The sequence below is a fragment of the Staurois parvus genome, unplaced genomic scaffold (genome assembly GCF_062004578.1).
Source record: "Staurois parvus isolate SC_StPar_1 unplaced genomic scaffold, SC_StPar_1.0 ptg000574l, whole genome shotgun sequence".
NCBI lineage: Eukaryota > Metazoa > Chordata > Amphibia > Anura > Ranidae > Staurois > Staurois parvus.
Genome location: NW_028318370.1, coordinates 3785063 through 3809673, shown reverse-complemented (window position 1 = coordinate 3809673; position 24611 = coordinate 3785063). Strand labels below are relative to the sequence as shown.

Sequence of the window (24611 nt, the reverse complement as noted above, 5' to 3'; positions counted from 1 at the left end):
CGTGCTGCGCTTCAAATGTCCATCCCACAGCTCCCATTAGAAAAGATGGCGGCACGTGACGTAACGTATGATGTCAACATGTTTCGCTAGAATGTAACGTAGCTTCGTCTGAACATTTTTTGCTGTTTATTCATAAATACATTGTAACGTTACTGGCCGATGATGGGTGGAATTTCAAACGAAAATAAAAGTCTTGGAAAAACTTGTACAAAAGTGTTCAAAACATTCAAATATCGTTTAAAAGAATTTTGTTTCTCTTATCATTTTGTTATGAATGGACTCCTTTGAATTTTCTCATCATTGCAGTTGAATCAAGGAAGATGATGTCAATTTGTTTACAAACGATTTTATTTTTCAAGAAATAGACTGTAAAGTAGCATTACAGCTTCAAACAGTATATAAAAACAGAAACAAGGCACAACTGAAATGTGTATGTCAGAAAGTACAATCATGTAAGGTAAAGAGAAAAAGAATAAAGAACTTAAGTACATGAGCAATATAAATAGAAAGGTATACAGAATTATTCAGCTACTGACAGAGTAATTCAATCAATCCATGTTTCTTAATCATGTAGTAAATGCCTATGAGTCTTCCAAATTTCCCATTTTCTATCAAATAAGTGCATCTTGTCCAGTGTAGTGTAATGAATTCTCTCCATGTGCATCACAGCCAGGGGCGGACTGACCATTTGGAAACTCAGGCACTGCCTGAGGGCCCAGGGTCAGTAGGGGGCCCCATGAGATGCCCCTGGTACCTTTTTCATAGGCTTTTTTGAGTTTGGGCAAGGACACAGGGGCCCCATGATCCCCTATTGCTCGGGGGCCCCATGAGTTGTCAGTCCACCCCTGCCCATAGTCCAGACCTATGACGAATATGGGAGATTGTTGTCACATGGACCACACAGCCAGTGCATGGCCCACTGGAGAGGCGAGTATGACACCTCTACCCCTCCATGGAATGCCTTTTTTGATTTCTTCAGAGACATGACAGGGACTCCTTAAGAGGTATCTATGACTAGGTAACTATATCAAATCATGTTACCTTTAAATACCTTTAGTATATGGATAACACTTCATAACTGACTAAATACTTCAATGCTCATATACAGAGGCAACTCATTAACATGTCATGGTTAATCTACAGACTTCAAGAATGTGTAAACTCAGCATTTCATATTCCAGATATGTGCCTGCTGTACCATGTACTTGTATGAAAAAGTCTCCTGTTCTTTGTATTGCTTCCTTTGTGTAAAATCCCTGGTGTTCCTGCCAGTCCCTCTGCTTTCCTATTAAAAACTGACCACACTAGGCACAGCAAGGTCAGTTTTTTGGCTGTGCTTGGAACCAATCCAATGATCTGACTTGTGCCACCCCCCTCCTCCCCCCGTACACACGCACACACACGTATTCACTGAGATGATCAGTGTGCAGCAGTTTCATTTCTATCTTAACCATTTGCCAACCGCACTACAGCATGGTTGTCTAGTTCTGGAAGGGCGTCATAGGACGTCTTCCCAGAACGCACCCTCCCGCTCCCGCGGGGGAGCACACCCGGCGATCTCCATGATCACTGTGTCTGACGGACACAGTTGATCATGTGATGTGGTAAAAGGCCAATCACAGCAGTCTTTTACCACGTGATCAGCCGTGTCCAATGACACAGCAGAGCACCGGTAAATGCAGTTGCCAGTTATCTGCTGCACTTTCCTCACACTGTCACAGCGCAACTGATAACACTGTTCAACAGGTAAAAAGTTTTGGGCATAAAATTAGCTAATCTTACATAATTTTGGGGTGCTGAAAACGAAAATGACCCTAAAAAATGTTGATTGGCTCTAGTTTCCATGATATATTCACCCATCTAATGACGTAAGCCATTCAAAATTATGATGCAACTTCAGCTGCATATTGCACAATTGATACTGGTGACCAATAGAAAATTGCATGTATACTGAGATGATGCAATATTAGCCTTTAATTGCATCACTTCACTGCATAAAAGCTGCAGTATCTGTAGCTGATTGGAGTTCGACAGCGTCTTTACATTTCGTTTTATGCTTATATAGGCTACTCAGTAATGCCTCGAACTTGTGTGAATAATGCAGATAATTTCTGCTATATCTGCGGTGAAATAACTTTTATCTCACAAAAAGGAGGATAACAGGAATGATTAAGAAAGCCTACAACTTGTATTTTGGCTGCAAGATAGGAGACCAGGACAAGAGCTGGGCACCACATATATGCTGCAATTCTTGTGGGACGGCACTGGAGCAATGGTTGAATGGAAAAAAGGCATCTATGCCTTTCGCTGTGCCAATGATTTGGAGAGAGCCAACAGATCATGTTAGTAATTGTTACTTTTGTATGGTGCCTCCAATTGTAAAAGGGCTAAATAAGAAGAAAAAGTTATCTGTGCACTATCCAAATATTCCATCGGCAATACGTCCAGTTCCTCATGGAGAGGGGCTACATATTCCTAAAGCACCAGAATCCTTCGTGGTTGAGTCAAGTGAGGAAGAACCTGAAGCGTGTAGTCACGTGCAGTTGTAAGAGATAGCCCTTTCCTCGAATACAAGAGAAAAGCCAAGAGAAGCAAAACCGACACAAACTGAAGACAAAACTAGTGAGAATCCTAAGTATTAAAATGATTCAACTTAGCTTATGGCTATAATTTTTCTTGGTAATCCTATGCAATATATTATGCCATTTAGGCTTTGTTATGTAGTCAATATCACTTGCTTTATATTTGTGGAAAGACATCTATCTATATAATTATTGTGCATTATGTAGTCATTACGCCTATAGTAGAAAACTTTCCGTTTACAGAAAAACTAGAGCCAATTGACAAATTTCATTGTTATATTTGAACTCAGAATGTGAAATTCATTAAGAAATGGATCCTTTTGTTTCCAAAACTGGCAAAAAATAAAAATTTGTTGAACAGTGTAACCAGCAATTGCCAGAGGACGGATCGGCACCGATCATCAGTGCTTCCCACAAGTACCCAGCAGTGCCACCCACCTGTGCCACCCACCTGTGCCCAGCAGTGCCACCCACCTGTGCCCAGCAGTGCCGCCTATCAGTGCCACCCAGCAGTGCCATCTATCAGTGCTGCCCATCAGTGCCACCCATTAGGGTCCACCAGTGCCGTCAGTCAGTGCTACCCATCAGTGCCAACTATCAGTGCCCATCCTTGCTGCCTATCAGTGCAGCCTCATCAATGCACATCAGTGAAGGAGACAAATTACCTGTTTGCAAAATTTTATAATAGAAACAAAAAAAACCTTTTTTTTTCAAAATTTTTGCTCTTTTTTTGTTTATAGTGCAAAAAAATAAATCACCCAGATAAAGATTGATAAAGATTTCAACTGGGTACAGTGTTGCATGACTGTGCAATTGTCATTCAAATTGCGACAGCGCTAAAAGCTGAAAATAGGCCTGGGCAGGAATGGGGTATAAATGCCTGGTAGGCAAGTGGTTAAACTGAATGGGTGGTTTTACAAGGCGACGGTTCACATATACTTTGACTCATTTAGCCCTGGTTCACACTGAATGCGACTTCACTTAAAGTAGCATGATTTCAAAGCCACAGATCAGTGCTATTCTTACCTCTGATTTCACTGCGGCTTGCGACTTAATTTAACAGAAGTCAAAGCAAGTCGTAAAGAAATTGGAAAAAAAGTTGTGCAAGAATATTTTTGAAATCGCACTACTTCAAATCGCACTGATTAAAGTCTAGTGTACATGGGCTGAATGTCGGGCAGCATCGGCTGGTTCAATAGAAACTGGCCAACATTCGGTCCGTGTGTACGGCAGCCAGCCTTTCGAACGGCTTCTGTCGAAGAGACCTGACCGAAAAAGGTTTGCCGATCAGGTCCAGATCAGCCAATGGCTGAGAGCGCTGACCGGAGTGTTCTGGTGGGGGGGGAAGAACATCCCTCCTGTCAGAACACAACAGCACAGCAGGGGAGATCGCTGTACTAACATCAGATGGTTAGCAGCGGATGGTTAGCTGTCAGGGTTTTTCGTTCAGCCCGATGTATGAAAACAACTAGTAGTGTGTACGAGGCTTAAGACCGTGCGATAGAAATATATTAGATGCAACTTCAGGTGCGATTTATAAATCGGATGTCCAGGGGTGGACTGACCATTTGGAAACTCGGGCACTGCCCGAGGGCCCGGGGTCAGTAGGGGGCCCCAAGAGATGCCCCTGGTACCTTTTTCATAGACTTTTTTGAGTTTGGGCAAGGACACAGGGGCTCCATGATCCCCTATTGCCCGGGGGCCCCATGAGTTGTCAGTCCGCCCCTGCGGATGTCACACCTGAAGTCACACCGGTGTGAACCAGGGCTTACAGTAGCTATAACTTATGTAAAGGTCAATATGGGAAATAACGATTGTTATCATTCAATACATTTGGTCTTATATCTGCACATTTTCAAGCACTTTAGACTTTGAAGTGAGCTTTGATAAGCCGCATATTTTACCCTGAAGTGTCACTTTCAAATCTAGGATTATATAAAAGCCACTTTGTTCAAAGATCAGGCACAATGCAGCTTGTGTCATCAGATTCCTCTTATGTGTTCTTAAAGGAAAATAAAGGAAAAGGAGGGCAGAATATTGCTTTAGAATGAAAACTCTGAAGCAAAATAAAGAAAAAGCTGCACATCCATCTCTCGTCATGAAGGTGAATGAAGTGAACGCATGTGTGAACAAGTGATGTGGGATCCCCCAGTGTGCGAAGTGTTTGTAAATCCTCATATATATCCAGTGAAGTGATTGGCCTCGTGTGATACACAAAAATGAAACAAATCCTCCTATATAAATTGTACCTGTTTATCTGCAGTCTCCTCTTCTCTATGCCTGTTCAAAATCCAGACTTTATAACGTTTGTCTGAGCTGTCAGAACACAGGGGGCAGATAGCTGAAATGACACACTGCAGAGCTTAGTGAGGAGAGCTCTGAGAGCTGATTGGAGGGAAGGGACACACCCTCCTCACACTGCACACAGAAACAAAGCTGCAGCTGTCAATCATAAGCTGTGTGCTTGAGCTCTCTTCCCTGTTACCTTTTTTCTTTTGGTGTCATGAAAACTTGTCAGAAGTGACTCATGCAGACAGCAGAGGAACAAGTCAGCAGACAGAAATGACACTTAGTGCACTGGATTGAGACAAATACACACTATATGGGGTATGCTTTGTTCATATTTCATGTCTGAGGTTAACATCAACTCTAAGGGGAGTCAGTGCTCCACTAGGAATATGCAGGTTTGGACGTAGCTGTGTGTTGACCCCAGACCGGGAAATCTGGAGTTACCCTGCACTAACATGTGGAGTCTAACCCACACTTGTAGTAGCAGAGGAGTGCAGGGCAATCTAGTGGAAGTTAGGACTGGGAGCTCCCAGGAGAAGGCTGGGACATGAAACAGCAGCTAAGAGGAGGAAGCAGTGGGACTGCGAACGTCACCACAATAGTACACTGGATGAATGGCGAACCAAACCAAGCAGCAGGACTGCAGACCCCAGCATAGTAGTGTGCCGGACCAGACAGCAAGAATGCGGACTTCACTGGCACAGCATAAGGTGAAGGAGAACCAGAATGTAACAGAACCATACACCGACTGCACTAGGGTATTTCTGTTAGACTCCCACTTCCCTGTCCGAACACAGATCCACGGACACCACCGATGGCCATACAAGAGGAGACAGCACCAGACTTGAAGGAAACCAGGAGATAGACTGCTTTATTTTAACACAGACACAAGATATAAACATTCAAGAGAACAACCCACCTCCCTGCATAAGGACACAGGGTGGGGCAATACATTTAGTAACAAGACACACACAGCAGACACCCCCCACCAAGCCAATACACAAACAAATACAGTGAGGAACAGAAGTATTTGAACACCCTGCGATTTCACAAGTTCTCCCACTTAGAAATCATGGAGGGGTCTGAAATTCACATTGTAGGTGCATTCCCACTCTGAGAGACAGAATTGTTAAAAAAAATTCAGGAAATCACATTGTATGATTTTTAAACAATGTATTTGTCTTGCACTGCTGAACATAAATATTTGAACACCTGAGAAAATCAGTGTTAATATTTGGTACAGAAGCCTTTGTTTGCTATTACAGAGGTCAGACGTTTCCTGTAGTTCCTGACCAGGTTTGCACTGCAACAGGGATTTTGGCCCACTCCTCCACACAGTTCTCCTCTAGATCTGTCAGGTTTCCAGGCTGTCACTGAGCAACATGGAGTTTCAGCTCCCTCCAAAGATGTTCTATTGAATTTAGGTCTGGAGACCGGCTAGGCCACTCCAGAACCTTGATATGCTTCTTACGGAGCCACTCCTTGGTTATCCTGGCTGTGTGCTTCGGGTCGTTGTCATGCTGGAAGACCCAGCCATGACCCATCTTCAATGCTCTGACTGAGGGAAGGAGGTTGTTGCTCAAAATCTCACAATAAATGGTCCCATTCATCCTCTCCTTAATACAGTGCAGTCGTCCTGTCTCCTTCGCAGAAAAGCACCCCCAAAGCATGATGTTACCACCCCCATGCTTCACAGTAGGGATGGTGTTCTTGGGATGCAACTCTTCCTTCTTTTTCCTCCAAACATAACGAGTGAAGTTTAGACCAAAAAGTTCTACTTTGGTCTCATCTGACCACATGACTTTCTCCCATGCCTCCTCTGGATCATCCAGATGGTCACTGCCAAACTTCAGACGGGCCTGGACATGTGATGACTTGAGCAGGGGAACCTTCCGTGCAATGTATGATTTGAAACCATGACGACGTAGTGTTCTACCGACAGTGACCTTTGAAACTGTGGTCCCAGCTCTCTTCTTGTCATTGACCAGCTCCTCCCTTGTAGTTCTGGGCTGATTCTTCACCTTTCTTATCATCAGTGATACCCCACAAGGTGAGATCTTACATGGAGCCCTAGTCCGAAGAAGAGTGACAGTCATCTTTAGCCTCTTCCATTTTCTAACAATTGCTCCAACAGTTGATTTTCACCAAGCTGCTTGGCAATTGCCCCGTAGCCCTTTCCAGCCTTGTGGAGGTCCACAATTTGTCTCTGGTGTCTTTTGACAGCTCTTTGGTCTTGCCCATGGTAGTAGTTGGCATTTGACTGACTGTGGGGTAGACAGGTGTCTTTAAAGAGCTCAGACAGGTGCTACTAAGTTAGATTATTGAGTGGAGTAGAGGTGGACTTTTTAAGGTACAGTAACAGGTCTTTGAGAGCCAGAATTCTTGCTGTTTCTCAGGTGTTCAAATACTTCTGTTCAGCAGTGCAAGACAAATAAATTCTTTAAAAATCATACAATGTGATTTCCTGAATTTTTTTTAACAATTCTGTCTCTCAGAGTGGGAATGCACCTACAATGTGAATTTCAGACCCCTCCATGATTTCTAAGTAGGATAAAAATCGCAGGGTGTTCAAATACTTCTGTTCCTCACTGTACATCCCATAATAGTTTGCTCCCAAGCAAGACACACAATAGAACAATGGGACAACCACATGGCATTAAACAATGAACAACCCCCACACCCCACCTATACATGTCTGCACAATATTAGGACATTTCACCCTATACCCTAACAGGCACAGGGTGACTTACACATAAGAGGGATATGGGGAGCTGAGACAGGGGTCTCCCTGTCTCTCTAAAGTGAGCTGGGTTCCATGGGCCCCCCACCCAAAGTTACTTCTGTCACACAGAATATAGGCAGGCAACAAGCAAGCAAATCCAAATTGACAGCAAAGGCTGGTACAGTACATGGGAACCAAGAAACAGGCTGAAAACAAGTGCACAGAAAAGGAGATTTTGAAGCAGATGAAAGTGCGCTTTGGCACTGGACATGTACCTGTAAATCCTTTAAATAGGATTTAGGAGAGGAGCGCCTATGACTGTGATGCTGCAAGAGGGACCAAGAGGTGCAACCAGTCAAGTGTCAGGGAGCCTGGCAGTGCAGGAGCTTGAAAAATAAGAGGCAAAACCCCTCAATTTACAGTTTCACAGTTGGTTTAAGGGCAAGCTTGGAGGGAAATGTCTGATGAAACAATGTTGCTGGAGCGAGGAGCGAAGACATCCGTGGAAAGTATCCAACATCTTTCCTCCGAAGCCTCACCCTGGAGTATTTGGAATCTAAGATTTGTTTAACTTCAGACTGATCTGTGGTATTACTTACAGGCAAAGGACAGGGTGAAGAACAGGAGAACCTGTTGATGGTGAATGGTTTTCAAGGAAAGACATGGAAAGAGATGGGGATCTTCAGATGAGCTGGCAAGTTTGTAGGTAGGTTAATTAATTTGGTGGATAATGGCGAAGGGGTTGATGAACCAGTGAGTGAATTTTATTCCAGTTACTCAAAGGCGAGTGTGTTTGGTAGAAAGCCAGGCTTTGTCACCCAGCAGGTGTCTATGTTCCCTAAGGTGATGACAATCTGCAGCTTTTTGTACCTCAAAGCTGCCAGATGTAGATTTGGAAACCTCTGCCAAGATGGAGTTAAATATTTTTTGGTTTAAGTAACAGCTGGTATGGGAGGACAGATAGGAACGAGAAAAGATACAGAATGTCTGTGAGTAAAAGGAGCATTGGTGTGGTTATTCAGAGTGAATTTTGCCCATGATGAAAGATTGTCCCAGTTATCCTGATGGGAACAGATGAAGGCACAGTTATCATTCAACATTGATTTGATTGACCATAGGAATGCCGAAGGAAGACAGAACCCCAGAGGTTTCCAAAGGCATGCTGTAAATTGCACCTTCCTGTCAGAAGGCAGCCCTGGGAGGGGAGATAGCTAACACATTTTGGAAAATCTATACACCCCTACCCAGATGAAGGTGGAACCTGCAGAGAGAAAAAGGTTGGAGATAAAATTCATGGAAGTACATTGCCAAGGTTCATATTGGACAGGAAGAGGAAGAAATAATTTTGAAGTGGGTGACCTGGATTTCACACATGGCACAAATGACATCCTTATGGAGAGATGGCTATCAGTGATGAAGGGGATCATATGTACATTGTACACCAGGATGTCCAGAAAGTTTAGAATCATGTTCCCAACTGTGGAATTTGAGGTAAACATTGGGTGCCACAAATATCTTTCCTGGGGGAACATGGGAGTGCTAGAGAAGAGTAGTGACCAGAATCAGGTTGGGAAGAATAACAGGTTGCAGGCCGAAGTGTCAATGTCAAAGGACAGATCATCAGCATATACAGGTGAAACTCGAAAAATTAGAATATCGTGCAAAAGTTAATTTATTTCAGTGCAGCAACTTAAAAGGCGAAACTAATATACGAGATAGACTCATTATATGCAAAGCAAGATAGTTCAAGCCGTGATTTGTCATAATTGTGATGAATATGGCTTACAGCTCATGAAAACCTCAAATCCACAATCTCAGAAAATTAGAATATTACATGCAATCAATAAAACAAGGATTGTGCATAGAACAATATCGGACCTCTGAAAAGTATAAGTATGCATATGTACTCAGTACTTGGTTTGGACCCCTTTTGCAGCAATTACTGCCTCTATGCGGCGTGGCATGGAAGCTATAAGCCTGTGGCACTGCTGAGGTGTTATGGAAGACCAGGATGCTTCAATAGCGGCCTTCAGCTCTTCTGCATTGTTCGGTCTCATGTCTCTCATCTTTCTCTTGGCAATGCCCCATAGATCTCTATGGGGTTCAGGTCAGGCGAGTTTGCTGGCCAATCAAGCACAGTAACCCCATGGTCATTGAACCAGGTTTTGGTGATTTTTGGCAGTGTGGGCAGGTGCCAAGTCCTGCTGGAAAATGAAGTCAGCATCCCCATAAAGCTCGTCTGCGGAAGGAAGCATGAAGTGCTCCAAAATCTCCTGGTAGATGGCTGCATTGACCCAGGATTTAATGAAGCACAGTGGACCAACACCATCAGATGACATGGTTCCCCAAATCAACACAGACTGTGGAAACTTCACACTGGACTTCAAGCATCTTGCAGTGTGTGCCTCTCCATTCTTCCTCCATACTCGGGGTCCTTGTGCCTCTCCATTCTTCCTCCATACTCGGGGTCCTTGGTTTCCAAATGAGATGCAAAAGTTTCTCTCATCAGAAAAGAGGACTTTGGACCACTGAGCAACAGACCAGGTCTGTTTTTCTTTAGCCCAGGTAAGACACTTCTGACGTTGTTTGTTGTTCAGGAGCGGCTTGACAAGAGGAATATGACAGTTGAAGCCCATGTCCAGGATCTGTCTGTGTGTGGTGGCTCTTGATGCACTGACTCCAGCCTCAGTCCACTCCTTGTGAAAGTCCCCAACACATTTGAATGGCATTTTCCTGACAATCCGCTCCAGGCTGCGGTCATCCCTGCTGCTTGTGCACCTTTTTCTTCCACACTTTTCCCTTCCACACAACTTTCTATTAATGTGCTTTGATACAGCACTTTGGGAACATCCAACTTCTTTTGCAATTACCTTTTGAGGCTTTCCCTCCTTATGGAGGGTGTCAATGATGGTTTTCTGCACAACTGTCAGGTCAGCAGTCTTGATTGTGATTCCTACTGAACCAGACTGAGAGACCATTTAAGGCTCAGGAACCCTTTGCAGGTGTTATGGCTTAATTAGCTGATTAGAGTGGGGCACTTTGAGCCGAGAATATTGCACCAATATTCTGATTTTCTGAGATTGTGGATTTGGGGTTTTCATGAGCTGTAAGCCATAATCATCACAATTATGGCAAATCACGGCTTGAACTATCTTGCTTTGCATGTAATGAGTCTATCTCATATATTAGTTTTACCTTTTAAGTTGCATTACTGAAATAAATGAAATAAATGAACTTTTGCACGATATTCTTATTTTTCGAGTTTCACCTGTATGTTTTTGGAACCTAGCCAAAAGCTAATGTGAAAATGAAATCTAACAAAGAAGAATGCCCATTCAACTGCTAAGCTGATTATAGATTTCTGTGATCTGTATATACCGTATAATGATGCAATGTGGGAAATTCTCCAATAGATATCACAAGTCAAGCTTCATAGCCAAGAGTCAAAGTCTCCAATTGTGTAGTTTCTCTTAGCATCCAAAAACTTTTTGGAGAAACCTGCTCACTGCTGGTAATTCAGCATCTGAAACAGAGCAGTCCTACCCCTATGGATAAAGCATCAACCTCCAAGCAAAAGGATATGGTAATATCAGGGCATTGGAAAATGGAGATGCAGAGAAAGGCAGCCTTGAATCTGTGAAAGGCAACGTCAGCTTTTGAGGGCCAAACTTTCATATTAGTGCCATATCAGGTAAGACACATAATAGGGGCCATCAAAGCAGAATAGTAAATAGTAATTTTTGAACCCTAGAAAAACACTGCGATGCCTTTCAGCCTTGGCTAGGGCTAAGTGGCCAGTCTTGAAAGCTGGGGCCAGTTGGAGATAGCTCGTAGTCTTGCTGGATTTGAGAAAACCTGAATCCATAGTGATGAAATTTTGGAACACTATCAAGGCATTGCAAAACCCAAAGAACATCACAAAGTACTTCTATGGTATTTCTATGGTACTTCAAGGTACTGGTATTGAAGGCCATCTTACGCATGTCACCTTCCCATATCCTAAATAGATTACAAAATTTGATCACCCCAGAGTCTGTTGAAGAGTCTGTTCCAAAATAAGAGTTGGGATGCAGGAGAGATGGGGATATTGGGAATAACATAGTGCTCTGTAGTGCGAATGTGTAGCACCCTCCTAGTCAGCTAGGAGGAGCTAGACTTAAATTGTTAGCTAGGAGGGCTGAGTAGCAGTCTGGGTGTGATAGCTAGCAGGGGTCAAATTGTGGTCAGAGCTGAGAGGCTCTGCAGACCAGCCCTCTGGAATTCCCCTCTGCTCTAGAACTTTGGAGAAAGGTCTAGAAACAGTGGGAGGATCTGAGTCTATACTCTTAAAGGATCCTAGCCAATCCCCAACAGGAGGCTTGGGAAGGGGCCAGGACAACCTTTAAGAGTAACTGAGCCTGCTCAGCAGGTAGGAGGAGAATTTGGGTGGAAGTTGGAGATGGAGTGAGGCTGGAGAGAGGAGCCTGGGAGGGAGCCCAGATGGAAAGAGGCTCACCTACAGGCAGTGGAGCTTAGAAGGAGGAAAGCTCAGACTTTCACCAGCCCTAGAGCAAGGAACACCTGTGCAGCAGGGAAGGAGCGGCCCAGCTAAAAGGCCTGGTAGCAGCCACTGACCCACCAGAAGCACAGGAGAAGGACTGAGTGAGTAGATCTGCACCCCCTGGGCCAGAAAGGGGAAAGAGGCACTCTAGTGGGAAGATGGATTATCCTACCACCCAGGACTGTTTCACTATTTTTGTGGCAGACACTGGATTCCGTGCTCAGGTATTCACCCAGAACAGCTGGATAAGGAGCATCTAGAGTCTGGGGTAGTACTACAGGAGATGCTGGCTAGCTCTTCAAAAAGAGACTGTTTTCTGTAGCCACTTGTACATACTTCAGGAAGTTGTCCTCAGTTCCATTGGGCATCCTGTACACACCTTACCTTATCCAAGTTGAAAACTCCCTAATAAAATCCAAAAAAAAGCTCAAGGACTGGTTACTGACTCCTGAATGCAAATGTGTGTTACCTGGCTGTGCAGGACTATAGGGGGACGCAAAACTTCAGCAACTCCTGAGGGGGTAATACTACAAATGCAAAGCCACAGGAAAACATTTTTTTTTGAACATTTGTTTGTAGCTCACCCTCTAAAGAGCCGCTGGTAATTTGGGCTAATTTCCTCCCTTTAGACACACAACTAGACAGACAGCATTTTCGGCAGTCTTTCTCTAGCTCAAGAATCAGTCTAGGGGTTTTCTTTCTGTCGTTTTTATTGGAGAATGGTGAACCTGGATGGGGATACCCCGGAACTGTAGAACTTGAACTTAAACAGAACTTGAAGATGGCTAACTTTCTGGCAACTTTTGCCCAACTCTTATACAACACCCAGTAGTATTTCACCCCTGGTTGGCTGTACTCGCACAACTTCTGGCTATATATCTCCCAACAAAAAGTCCCAAAGAATCTTTATACTGCCTGTGAATTGTCCTCTTCCCAGTGACTAAAGCACCACAAAGTCACTCTTGCAGTACTGAGTTCTTGTACTCACTCAGCCGCAGGATCGTCAGTTGCCTCCTGCCTATGTCTACCAGGCTCTTGCCCTATGAGAGAGATGAAGACTCACTCAGCCGCTGGGCAACTTGCGCTCTTTCCCATAGCTTCCTTCCTGGCTTTCCTCCCATGAGCTTTCTCCTGATACCTTGAATTCCTAGGATGCTCTGCAAATAGCCAAGGAAATCTAACACTGAGAAGGCTCTTTAAACATGTTGGTTGCCATTTCTGAATGCCTTCTAATACTGCTTACTACCTATCTTCTTTTTTTTTACATCTTTTATTATGTTTTTCATACAAAATCAACTTACGTTCACAGTGTTGTGGTAGTTAATTGAGAACTACAAGCAGACAGCCGCTAAGGCTGTCAGGACTTGTAGTTTCTCATTCACAGAACACTGTAAATGAGTGATACGGCTGGGTGGGCAAAGCCCCACACGGCCATGTTTTTTTTTTAATTGTGACAGCTAGCAGGAGGGAGAAGATCCCCTGCTAGCTGTCAAAACAGGGAATTGGGGGGGAGCAGGGGCTGGTCATTTCATAACATGTTAGGTTCCATAACACTATAATGTAAAGCGCTGAGCAAACCTTTGGCGCTATATAAATCCTGTATAATAATGTTACATGTTACACCCTTAATATGGCTGTAACATGTAACATTTTATGAAAGGTGAATTTTAACATAGACAGTTTCTGTGTGTCTCTATGTCTCTCTATGTACAGTTGTGCTCAAAAGTTTGCATGCCCTGGCAGAAATCGTGAAATTTTGGGATTGATCTTGAAAATATAACTGATCAGGCCAAAATAACTTCTATTTAATGATAGTGATCATATGTAGCCATCTATTATCACATAGGTATTTGGCTCCTTTTTAAATCATATTGATAACAGAAATCACTCAAATTCAAGGCTTTGGATGTCTTTTTATATCCTTCTCCATCTTTATAAAGTTCCATTACCTTGTTACGCAGGTCTTTTGACAGTTCTTTCCTGCTCCCCATGGTTTCGTATCTATCTTTCTGCTGCCACAAGAGAGCTAACAAACTCACTGACTATTTATACACAGACACTAATTCTGATTTCAAAATCCACAGATGTTGGAAATTAACAATTAATTGCCATTTTGACCCATGTGTGCCAAGGTTTACGCCTCTTGATGTAATCCCCCGTGGATTTCGAGGTGTGTTTAGGATCATTATCCATTTGTAGAAGCCATCCTCTCTTTAACTTCAGCTTTTTCACAGATGGCATCAAGTTACCATCCAAAATTTGCTGAAATTTTATTGAATCCATTTTTCCTTCTACTCGTGAGATATTCCCTGTGCCACTGGCTGCAACACAACCCCAAAGCATGATTGATCCAACCCCATGCTTAACAGTTGGACAGAGGTTCTTTTCATTAAATTCTGTGCCCCTTCTTCTCCAAACGTACCTTTGCTCATTCCGGCCAAAAAGTTCAATTTTAACCTCATCGGTCCACAGAACTTGTTTCCAAAATGCATCAGGCTTGTCTATATGTTCATTTGCAAAGTTCAAATGATGATTTTTGTGGTGAGGACGTAGAAGAGGTTTTCTTCTGATGACTCTTCCATGAAGACCATATTTGTACAAGTATCTCTTTATAGTGGAATAGTGTACCACAACTCCAGTGTCTGCCAGATCTTTCTGGAGGGATCGTGCAGTCAAACGTGGGTTTTGAATTGTTTTTCTCACAATCCTGCGAGCTGTTCTGTCTGATATTTTTCTTGGTCTTCCAGATCTTGCTTTAACTTCCACTGTTCCTGATGACTGCCATTTCTTAATTACATTCTGAACAGAGGATAGTGACATCTGAAAACGCTTTGCTATCTTCTTATAGCCTTCTCCAGCTTTGTGAGCATTAACTATTTTCAGTTTCAGTTTTCTAGACAACTGCTTAGAAGAACCCATGGTGCTGATTGTTGGGGCAAGGTCAGATGAGTCGGGGCATTTAAAACCTTTGAGATTGACATCACCTGGTCTTCCCAGACGATGATTGAGAACAATCCATGACACTGGCAGGTCTCAGCTTTGCAAAGGGGGCAGTGCATGCTATAAATTCTGCAGGGTGCCCAAACTTTTGCAGACACCATTTTTTTGTTTTCTGTTATTTTGAAAGTGTAAATGATGGAAATAAAATCTAACTTTTGTTGACATATTGTAAGAATGTCTAATCTGTAATTTGATGCCTTTTGGAGATTTTTCCATCTTTCCTTGGCTTCTTTATGCACATTAATACAAATTTTTAGCTGGGGTGCCCAAACTTTCGATCCCCACTGTATATTGTACATTCACATCAGTCCCTAACCCTCAAGGAGCTTAGAATCTAAGGTCCCCCACTCACATTCACACACACTAGGACCAATTTAGACAGAAGCCAATTAACCTACCAGCATGTCTTTGGAGTGTAGGAGGAAACTGAAGCAGCAGGAGGAAACCCACACGGGCACAGGGAGAACACGCAAACTCCAGGGTCGTAGTACCGTGGCTGGGACTGGAACCGACGACCCTAATTCTGCCACTAAACCACTGTACTGCCCATTATGATTCAAAATTGAGCTAAACAACTGTTGGATAATAAATGGCTTCCTATGATCACTATCCTTAAATAAAAGACAGTTTTTTGCCATGATCAGTCATATTTCCAATATTAATGCCAAAATTTCACGATTTCTGTCAGGGTGTGCAAACCTTTGAGCACAGCTGTATATTTATTTAAAGGGACCCTATAATAATAGTAACATTTTTAAAAGAAGACAGTGAATCAGACTGGATGTCGCTCCACTTCCTTAAACTGAACCTCTCCAAAACTGAGTTTCTTGTCTTCCCCCCAGCCCGGACACCACCCCCATTGACTTCTCCGTCACATCCAACAACGCCACCATCAAACCCGCCCCGCAGGCCAGAGTACTTGGTGTCATTCTGGACTCCAACCTATCCTTCCAGCCCCAAGTCCAATCTTTAACAAACTCATGCAGACTCCACCTCCGCAACATCGCCAAAATCCACACGTTCCTAACCCCAGAAACCACTAAACAGCTCATCCACTCCCTCATCATATCACGACTCGACTACTGCAACTCCCTCCTCACTGGCCTGCCTCGCCGCTGGCTATCCCCGCTTCAGTCGGTCCTAAATACGGCTGCCAGACTCATTCACCTTTCCAACCGCTCCATCTCCGCCACCCCCCTCTGCCAATCCCTCCACTGGCTTCCGATTGCGCAACGGATAAAATTCAAAATCCTAACACTGACGTACAAAGCTGTCCATCATACTGCCCCAAACTAAATCACTGACCTAATATCCAAGTACCGCCCAGCATGCACACTCCGCTCCTCACAAGACATCCTTCTCTCTAGTTCCCTGGTCTCCTCCTCCCATGCCCGCCTCCAGGACTTCTCCAGGGTGTCACCCATCCTCTGGAACTCCCTGCCCCAACCCATCAGATTATCACCTACTCTCCTCTCCTTTAGGCGCACCCTGAAAACCCACCTCTTCAGGGAAGCCTACCCCACCCTCTGCTAACTTGCCGACCTCCTCCACTCTTCCTACCACTCCATCCCCCACAGCTATCTCCTCCTGTACCACTATCTCCTCCCTCCTAGATTGTAAGCTCGAAAGAGCAGGGCCCTCGATTTCCTCATGTTTTGTATTGTATTGGTATTGTTCTGTCACATGTTCTGTCCCCCTTTGTAATGTACAGCGCTGAGTGAACCATTGGCGCTTTATAAATACTGTATAATAATAATAATATTTAGCATCCCTACTGCTTCAATCCTTCCATAGGTGTCAATCGTCTGGGTCAACCAACAACTCTCAGTGGTGCCTCCTGCTGATCTCTACATCATTACTCTTTTCTGTAGTAACATAGACATCAGCAGGAGGAACCTACGAGAGCTGGGGGGGTTCCAGGAGTTTGACACTTCCGGATGTCCTGTGGACTAAATCAGAATGATGCAAAGTGACACATGCAGACGGAAAGTTAAGTATTTACAGTCTACTTTTACAGGTATGGCTTCATTTAGATTTATAAATCTTTATTATAGTGACAGTAAATCTGTCATGTTAATCTATCAGAGGTGTTGCAATTGTAGCTGTTTATGCAGTTATAAAAACAAAGTTGAAAGTGCGATGCTGACTTGATAGGATTAAGTTATTATTGCACTTTGTTCCATCCAAGACAAGACGATACAGAGTACCAACTTAATACAAGCATTGCGCTCTTTCCAAGAGAGATAATAGTTGAGCAGACGTCACAGTCATGCAAAAACATACCTTCCATATCAGACAGTTAAAGTATTTCTGTTGCATGATTTGTTTTTAATGATACCTGCAAAAGAAGATCAAGAATGCTTATCAGTTTGGTCGGTGGAGAGTCATATCTTCGCTCTCTTGAACACCTGTGCCACTCCAAAAATTGTCTGCATCCAACATATTGGCATAGATTAAACAAGATGAGATATGAACATAGTCCTCTTACAGAGTATTTAAACATATGTATGGAATCAGTGGAGCTTCTTGTGATTATTCTGGTCTGCCCTGAGTTTCACAGGCTGTGGGTTTGGCTGCTTTCCCCTGTTTTCTGGATGGTTCTAGAAAATAGTGGGCTTGGAGAGTCAAATCTACGGTATGAATATTGATGTGGTCCCGGACAATTTCTGGAGGAAGGTGTCCAGATGGTAGCTAGGAGTGAGCATAAATAGTCTGAAGCCTGGAGCAGAGGGTTTCTTGTCCAGGAGGAGAAGATCCCAGGATGAAGGGCTAATGCCCTTCTGGGCAGTCCGGCTGTGGTTCTCTACTTGCTCATCGAAGACCCAGCTGTGCTAGCTGGGGGGCCTATTCTACTGAACTCTGCTGGAGCTGGCTGAGGGACTTCTTTTGGCGATCTTTACAGGAGATATGTCTGACAGATGTTGGAAGGAGGCATACAACTATCCAAGGAAATTAATGAGTACAGACTGAGATCCCAGTGACTAGACTCAACTTATGATTAAAAGTGGGCATTTTCTATAGTGTCCCCGTGTAGCTCAGCCCATTATTTGCTGCTACAAGGACTGTGCTAGGAAACTTTCAGAAGGAGACAGGTGTCTTCTAGTTACTACTTAACATTGCTGGAGTATCCTACGGTTACCTGGCACTCAACCGAGTTAAAATTTTCGATAAAGCATCAAAAAAAACATACCACTTCATGAATTATTGAGCCAGAGGAGTAACTGAGAGTGTGTGTCTGCCTAATAGAGCACCTACTGGATAAAGAACCTTGAGCCCAAACAGGGGCGGACTGACCATTTGAGCACTCGGGCACTGCCCAAGGGCCCGGGGTCAGAAGGGGGCCCCATGAAATGCCCCTGGTACCTTTTATAGGCTTTTTTGGGTATGCTTTGAGTTTGGGCAAGGACACAGGGGCCCCATGATCCCCTATTGCCCGGGGGCCCCATGAGTTGTCAGTCCGCCCCTGGGCCCAAATCAGAAGACCGTTTCAGGGGTGAGCGTTACAAATGAAAACAAAAATCTGAAATATATTGCAGTTTTCCAGTCTTTAGATGTGCTGGTTGTATTTGTATTCATTTTTTATGAACAATTTTAGCAAGTACAGAAAATACCTGTGTAACCTAATCCCATCAACCCACCATGCAATAGTGATGAACAGATGGGGACATGTTTGAAGCCTAGGATGTTGAGCAACCATTGCTTCCTCCATAGATACAGTGGAGATGAATGTAGCCATAAAGCCAGACAGGAAGTGTGTTATTTGCAGGATCATCAGATGAAAAAAAAAAAGCTTTTGCAAACTCCATACGGGTTTTGATGTGTTTTGCGCTGAGGAGAAGCTTCCGTCTAGCCACTCTGCCATAGAGCCCAGGTAGGTGGAGAGCTACAGTGACGTTTGTCCTTCTGGAACTTTGTCCCATCTCCACACAGGATCTCTAGAGCTCAGTCAGAGTTATCATTGGGTTCTTGGCCAGCTCTCTTACTAAAGCTCTTCTCCCTCGATTGCTTAATTTGGCTGGGTGACCATCTCTTGGAAGAGTGCTGGTTGTGTCAAGCTTCTTCCATTTGGGAATTATGGAGGCCATTGTGCTCTTTGGAACCTTCAGTGCAGCAGAATTGTTTTGTAGCCTTCCTAGATCTGTGCCTTGCAATAATCCTGTCTGCAGGCAGTTCCTTTGAACCCATGGCTTTTGCCCTGATACAGTATGCATTGTCAACTTTGAGGCCTTTTATAGAGAGGTATGTGCCCTTCCAAATCCTGTCCAATCAATTTAATTTACCACAGGTGGACTCCAATCATGGTGTCGAAACATCTCAGCAACAACCAAGAGAAATGGGTGGCACCCAAGCTAAATGTCAAGTCTTGTTGCAAATGGGGTCTGAATACTTATGCCAATGTGATATTTCAGTTTATCCTTTCTCATAAATTTTCAGACATTTCTAAAATGTTTTCACTTGGTCATTATGGGGTAATGAGTAAAGATTAATGAAAAAAAAAATAAACAACTGTTTGTATCAGGCTGCAACATAACAAATTTGTAAAAAGTCAAGGGGGTCTGAATACTTTATGAATGTACTGCACGCTTTAAAGTGTATCTATAGCCAAATCTTTTTTTTAGTTTTGGATAAAGTAGAAAAGGGTTAAAACCCCTACCAATTTATTTTTGTTTGTGTCTTGCTGTCTGTGTAGGGCTGTGGAAATTTGCCTTATCTTCCCATCCTAAAGATGTAACAGGACATCTTCAGGACGGAGATCTCCCAAACTCATTGGAATTTCCCTTTTAAACGAGTGCCGCAATTAGAAAATGTTCTCTTTCTTTATTTCTTAATGGTCAGCAGTGCATAAAGAGGGGTAAATATAACTAATAGGAACATAAGCAGCAAGAACACAACAGAGGGACTAACCTTACCCCTCTATCCAACACCTAGAAAAAGGCTTTGCCTGTGTAGGCAGGGGCAGGTGGTAGTTGACACAAATGGGTTAATATTTGTTGCCTCAGGAATTGTTGGTATGCCTTCCACCTGCCTGGGCCATTTCTTGTTGAGAGGAATATAGGTAAGGCCTTGTGGTCTTTGGCCAGTGGGAAATTGGAAGTGAGACCATACATATCAAATGTAATCGATACACCAAGTTTGGGGTTACCCTGGAGCAGGACCCTGATATGGGACTATGGACTAAATCCTATCATCCACTATGGTGGTGAAGGGTGTAGAGTTAAGGCAAGGAAGAATGGAAACTCTCCTAGGAACCTGACCTGGAACCACAGTGTGTGAGACCTTGTACAGTATGTGTGGTGGCTTTGCTCTTTGCCTTTGCAATGACATGGTAAGGAAGAGTGTGCGAAGAGCTGGTGGAGGCAGTTCCCCCATGCTAACACCTAGAGATACATATTAACCACTTCCACGCTGCCCAATAGCAGAAACACTGCTACAGGGCACACGTATATATATGAGTGATTTCGCAGTTCCAGGTAGGGGGTGCACATACCCTACCCACGCTTCCATTCGTGGCCTCGGCTGTCAATCACCGGGTGATTTCTCGCCAGCACCTGGTGATCTCTGTGGATCTCCGATGTGGGAGAGATCTGTTTATAAACAACACAGATCTCTCCCCTGTCAGCTCCTTCACACTGCTTTGTATGGCTGTGCATAGCAGTGTGCTTACAGTGAAGCACACACAGCCTCCATAATGAAAAAGCACACAGTTAACCCTTTGATCACCCCAGATGTTAACCCTCTCCTTTCCAGTGCCATTGGTACAGTGTCAGTGCTTTTTATTAGCACTGATCACTGTACTGGTGTCAGTGGGGATGTCAGTGACACCAAGTCAGTTCCCCCCCAGTGTCAGAATGCCCGCCGCAGTCCCGCTATAAGTCGCTGATCACCGCCCTTACTAGTAGAAAAAAAATAATCCCAGTATCTATACCTCCATTTGTAAACGCTATAACTTTCACGTAAACCAATTAATTTACATGTATTGGGATTTTTTTTAGCAAAGACATGGAGCGGAATACATTTTGGCCTAAATTGATGCCGAAATTTGATTTTTAAATTTTTTTTACTGGACATGTTTAATAGCAAAAAGTCAAAATATTGTTTTTTCTCAAAATGGTTGGTCTTTTTTTGTTTATAGCACAAAAAATAAATAACGCACAGGCGATCAAATACCACCGAAAGAAAGCTCTATTTGTGGGAAAAAGGACATAAATTGAATTTGGGTGTAGCGTTGCATGACCGTGCAATTGTCAGTTAAAGTAATGCAGCGCCGTATCACAAAAAAGAGGCCTGGTGAGGAAGAAGGGTAAATCCTCTGGAGGGGAAGTGGTTAAATTAGGACCACATGTTTACTTTTGTTTTAAATCAGCATACGACACAGAAATTACAGCACTACTGAGAGATTGTAAAAACATAGGAATCCCCACCTGCCAGGCTGGTAAGTATTCTTGATCTCATTTTGCAGGGTTCATGGCAGGGGTGGACTGACAACTCATGGGGCCCCCGGGCAATAGGGGATCATGGGGCCCCGTGTCCTTGCCCAAACTCAAAAAAGCCTATGAAAAAGGTACCAGGGGCATCTCATGGGGCCCCCTACTGACCCCGGGCCCTCGGGCAGTGCCCGAGTTTCCAAATGGTCAGTCCGCCCCTGGTTCATGGTTAACTCAAGGTGCCAGGATGTGTGTTTCCCAATTTGAATGTGTTAGAATAATGCATTGATGGATCCAGTGACTAACAGAAAAGGAAATTCTAGGCTGGAGTTTATACTTGCCAAGTGAATTTCAGGAATAATTTACTAGTCAATGAAAAGCCAAATCATTATTTTCCGTATAAGAGTAGTAACGCCTTTAAAGCACTATCAAGTTATTTTCTTCTGCCTGTGTGGCACTGGGGAGATTTCCTGTTCTGCCCCACATTCATGTATTCCTCTGTGTTGTATTGAACTTCATTAGGTTATTATTCTTCTATAGTTTGCTGACATCTAGAGTTAGTTTCGAGCCACTGCAACTTGTTTACTGCTGATGTTGGTTTCTCTCTCTATCCACCCCTCCTGTTTAAAGTTAGTTAGTTCAGTCCTAAATAAAGAGTAAACAGGTGGCCCACACACCTAGTGCATTATCCAAGGTTTATTCAAAGGTATAAAAGACAAAAACATACTCACAGACGAAGCATGTATGAAAAGCTTTTGCATTAAGAAGATGGCCACAACGGCAGGCAAGGTGTTCCAACTGTCAGTGCGGTCAAATGGCTGGTGCGTTTTGGGGACGAGTCCCTTTCCTCAAAGCTGCTGACCAGCCTCTTAGACTGGTACAGATGTGTAGTGGATAAGGAGGGCAGATGGTTTGAACAACATTGCTGCTGATACCAGAGTATCAGCAGCAACGTTGTTTACTCTTTATCTAGTGGCTGATCTCCCCATCTGAGGAGGGCTGCACCCCTGAAGCATCTTCTTTTGGGTGCCTCTGTCCTGGTCCCCTTGGCTTCCCTTTGGCTGTCCATTTCCTGAAGCGCTGGAGAGCACATACGATATTTAGTTCAGTCCTAACTAGACCCTCCCCACATGTTCCTTCAGTCAGTGTTAAGAAAGTCGTTATCTTCTTGCACATCAAAGGACTGGGAAAACATCCTCTGTACTGCAGTTAGTTAAACTAAAATTGTTGGTTTTAACTTCTGTGACTTATTGGAGAGTCATTGACAAGCTTGTGACACTGCCCTAAGCTGAGAAGAAAGAACTGTCTCCCCGCCAGTATGGAGGGAGAGTGCAGCGTCCTAAATTGCTTCCAGTGGCTCCAGTATACAATGACACCGCTCAAACCAGCCCGGAGAGTCTGGTGTATGTGGGATGGCCTCAGCTGCCACTCCAGCCATGCCCTCTGATGCATTTTGCCATAGGCGATGGCTGAGGCCATCCCATATACACTGGACTCTTAGGGCTGGTTTGAGTGGCGTCGGTCCACTCATTATTGAAGAGTTAAGCTGCCTGTGGATGGTGCCAAGCCAGCAGGTGAACATACTGTCCGGACAGGCTAGATCTAAGGAGGTATGTCAATGCATAAAGCAGCATTTGAAATAGAACATATATTTCCATTTCTGGAAGACTCAACAGTAAATGAGAGGAAATATGTGCAGAATTTTCATCTTAGAGAGTTTTCATATAAACAGGTGTCCCCATTGGAGGATTTTCCTTCACTTCTTGCTTTGATGACAACTCAATATTTTTGGGAGTTTTCATTATATTCTGTCCTAGTGATAATGGTCATCTGGACAAATAGGATGTAACCCCTCAATGAGAATAAAGGCCGCAATAAAAACCTGACAAAAGGTGTAACCCATCCCTACTCTGTACAAAATTAAACAATACGATTTTGCCTTGACATGCACTTTAATGCCTTGATGTGAACCTCAGATGGAATATGGAAGTTAGAAGGTGAGAGAAGAGAAATGAAAGGCGAAAAGCTGAAACAGAAATTAAAAAGATAAAAACCATTTGCACAGATTTTCACCTTCATTTGGCTGCATCTTGATAGGCGTGTATTTCAAAACATTTTCTTACCTCTAAGTTTTGACATTTATTGTAGAAATGGCCTCCACCGTCCAGCCTCGGGAATGTACCATAAACAAAGTAGAGGGAAATGGCTATGGATTTTTCCTACGTGTTGAACAAGATGAACAGGGCCACCTCGTCCGGTCCATTGAAAAGGGGAGCAATGCAGAGAAAGCTGGGCTAAAAGATGGAGACCGAGTAATGAAGGTCAACGGAGTATTCGTAGATGACAAAGAGCACCCGGAGGTAATGTTATTGCGGATTTGATGAATTACAATTTTTAAGTGAACAAATGCAAAGGCTGCATTACCAGGGATGTCACCGATCTCTAGTGATTGGATGGGTCACATTCTCAGTGATGTTATTGGACTCCAGTGAATGGATAGGCTGCATTCTCAGTGATATCACCGGTTTCTAATGAATGGATAGGCTGCACTCCCAGTGATGTCCCCGGTCTCTAGTGAATGGATAGACTGCATTCTCAAGTGATGTCATCAGCCTCTAGCGAATGGATAAGCTGCATTCTCAGTGATGTCATCAGTCTCTATTAAATGAATAGGCTGCATTCTCAGTGATGTCAACGGTCTCTAGTGAATGGATGGATAGGCTGCATTCTCAGTGATGCCACTGGTCTCTAGTGAATGGATAGGCTGCATTCTCAGTGACGCCACTGGTCTCTAGTGAATGGATAGGCTGAATTCGCAAGTGATGTCATCAGTCTCTAATGAATAGATAGGCTGAATTCTCAGTGATGTCATCAGTCTCTATTGAATAGATAGGCTGCATTCTCAGTCAGTGATGTCATCGGTCTCTAGTGAATGGATAGGCTGCATTCTCAGTGGTATCAACGGTTTCTAATGAATGGATAGGTTGCATTCTCTGTGATGTCACCGGTCTTTAGTGAAGTGGTAGGCTGCATTCTCAGTGATGTCATCGGTC

At 43.7% G+C, this 24611-nt stretch overlaps 1 protein-coding gene across 1 annotated transcript in view; it reads left to right on the top strand.

The window, feature by feature from the left end:
- The window catches only part of PDZK1 (PDZ domain containing 1), a 65600-nt gene that overhangs the window by 5641 nt on the left and 35348 nt on the right, over nucleotides 1-24611 (top strand). Inside the window, exon 2 of the mRNA XM_089691920.1 lies at nucleotides 23707-23918. Coding sequence (XP_089548046.1) covers nucleotides 23709-23918 — 210 coding nt within the window. The 5' untranslated portion in view covers nucleotides 23707-23708. The remainder of the gene's footprint in view (nucleotides 1-23706; nucleotides 23919-24611) is intronic.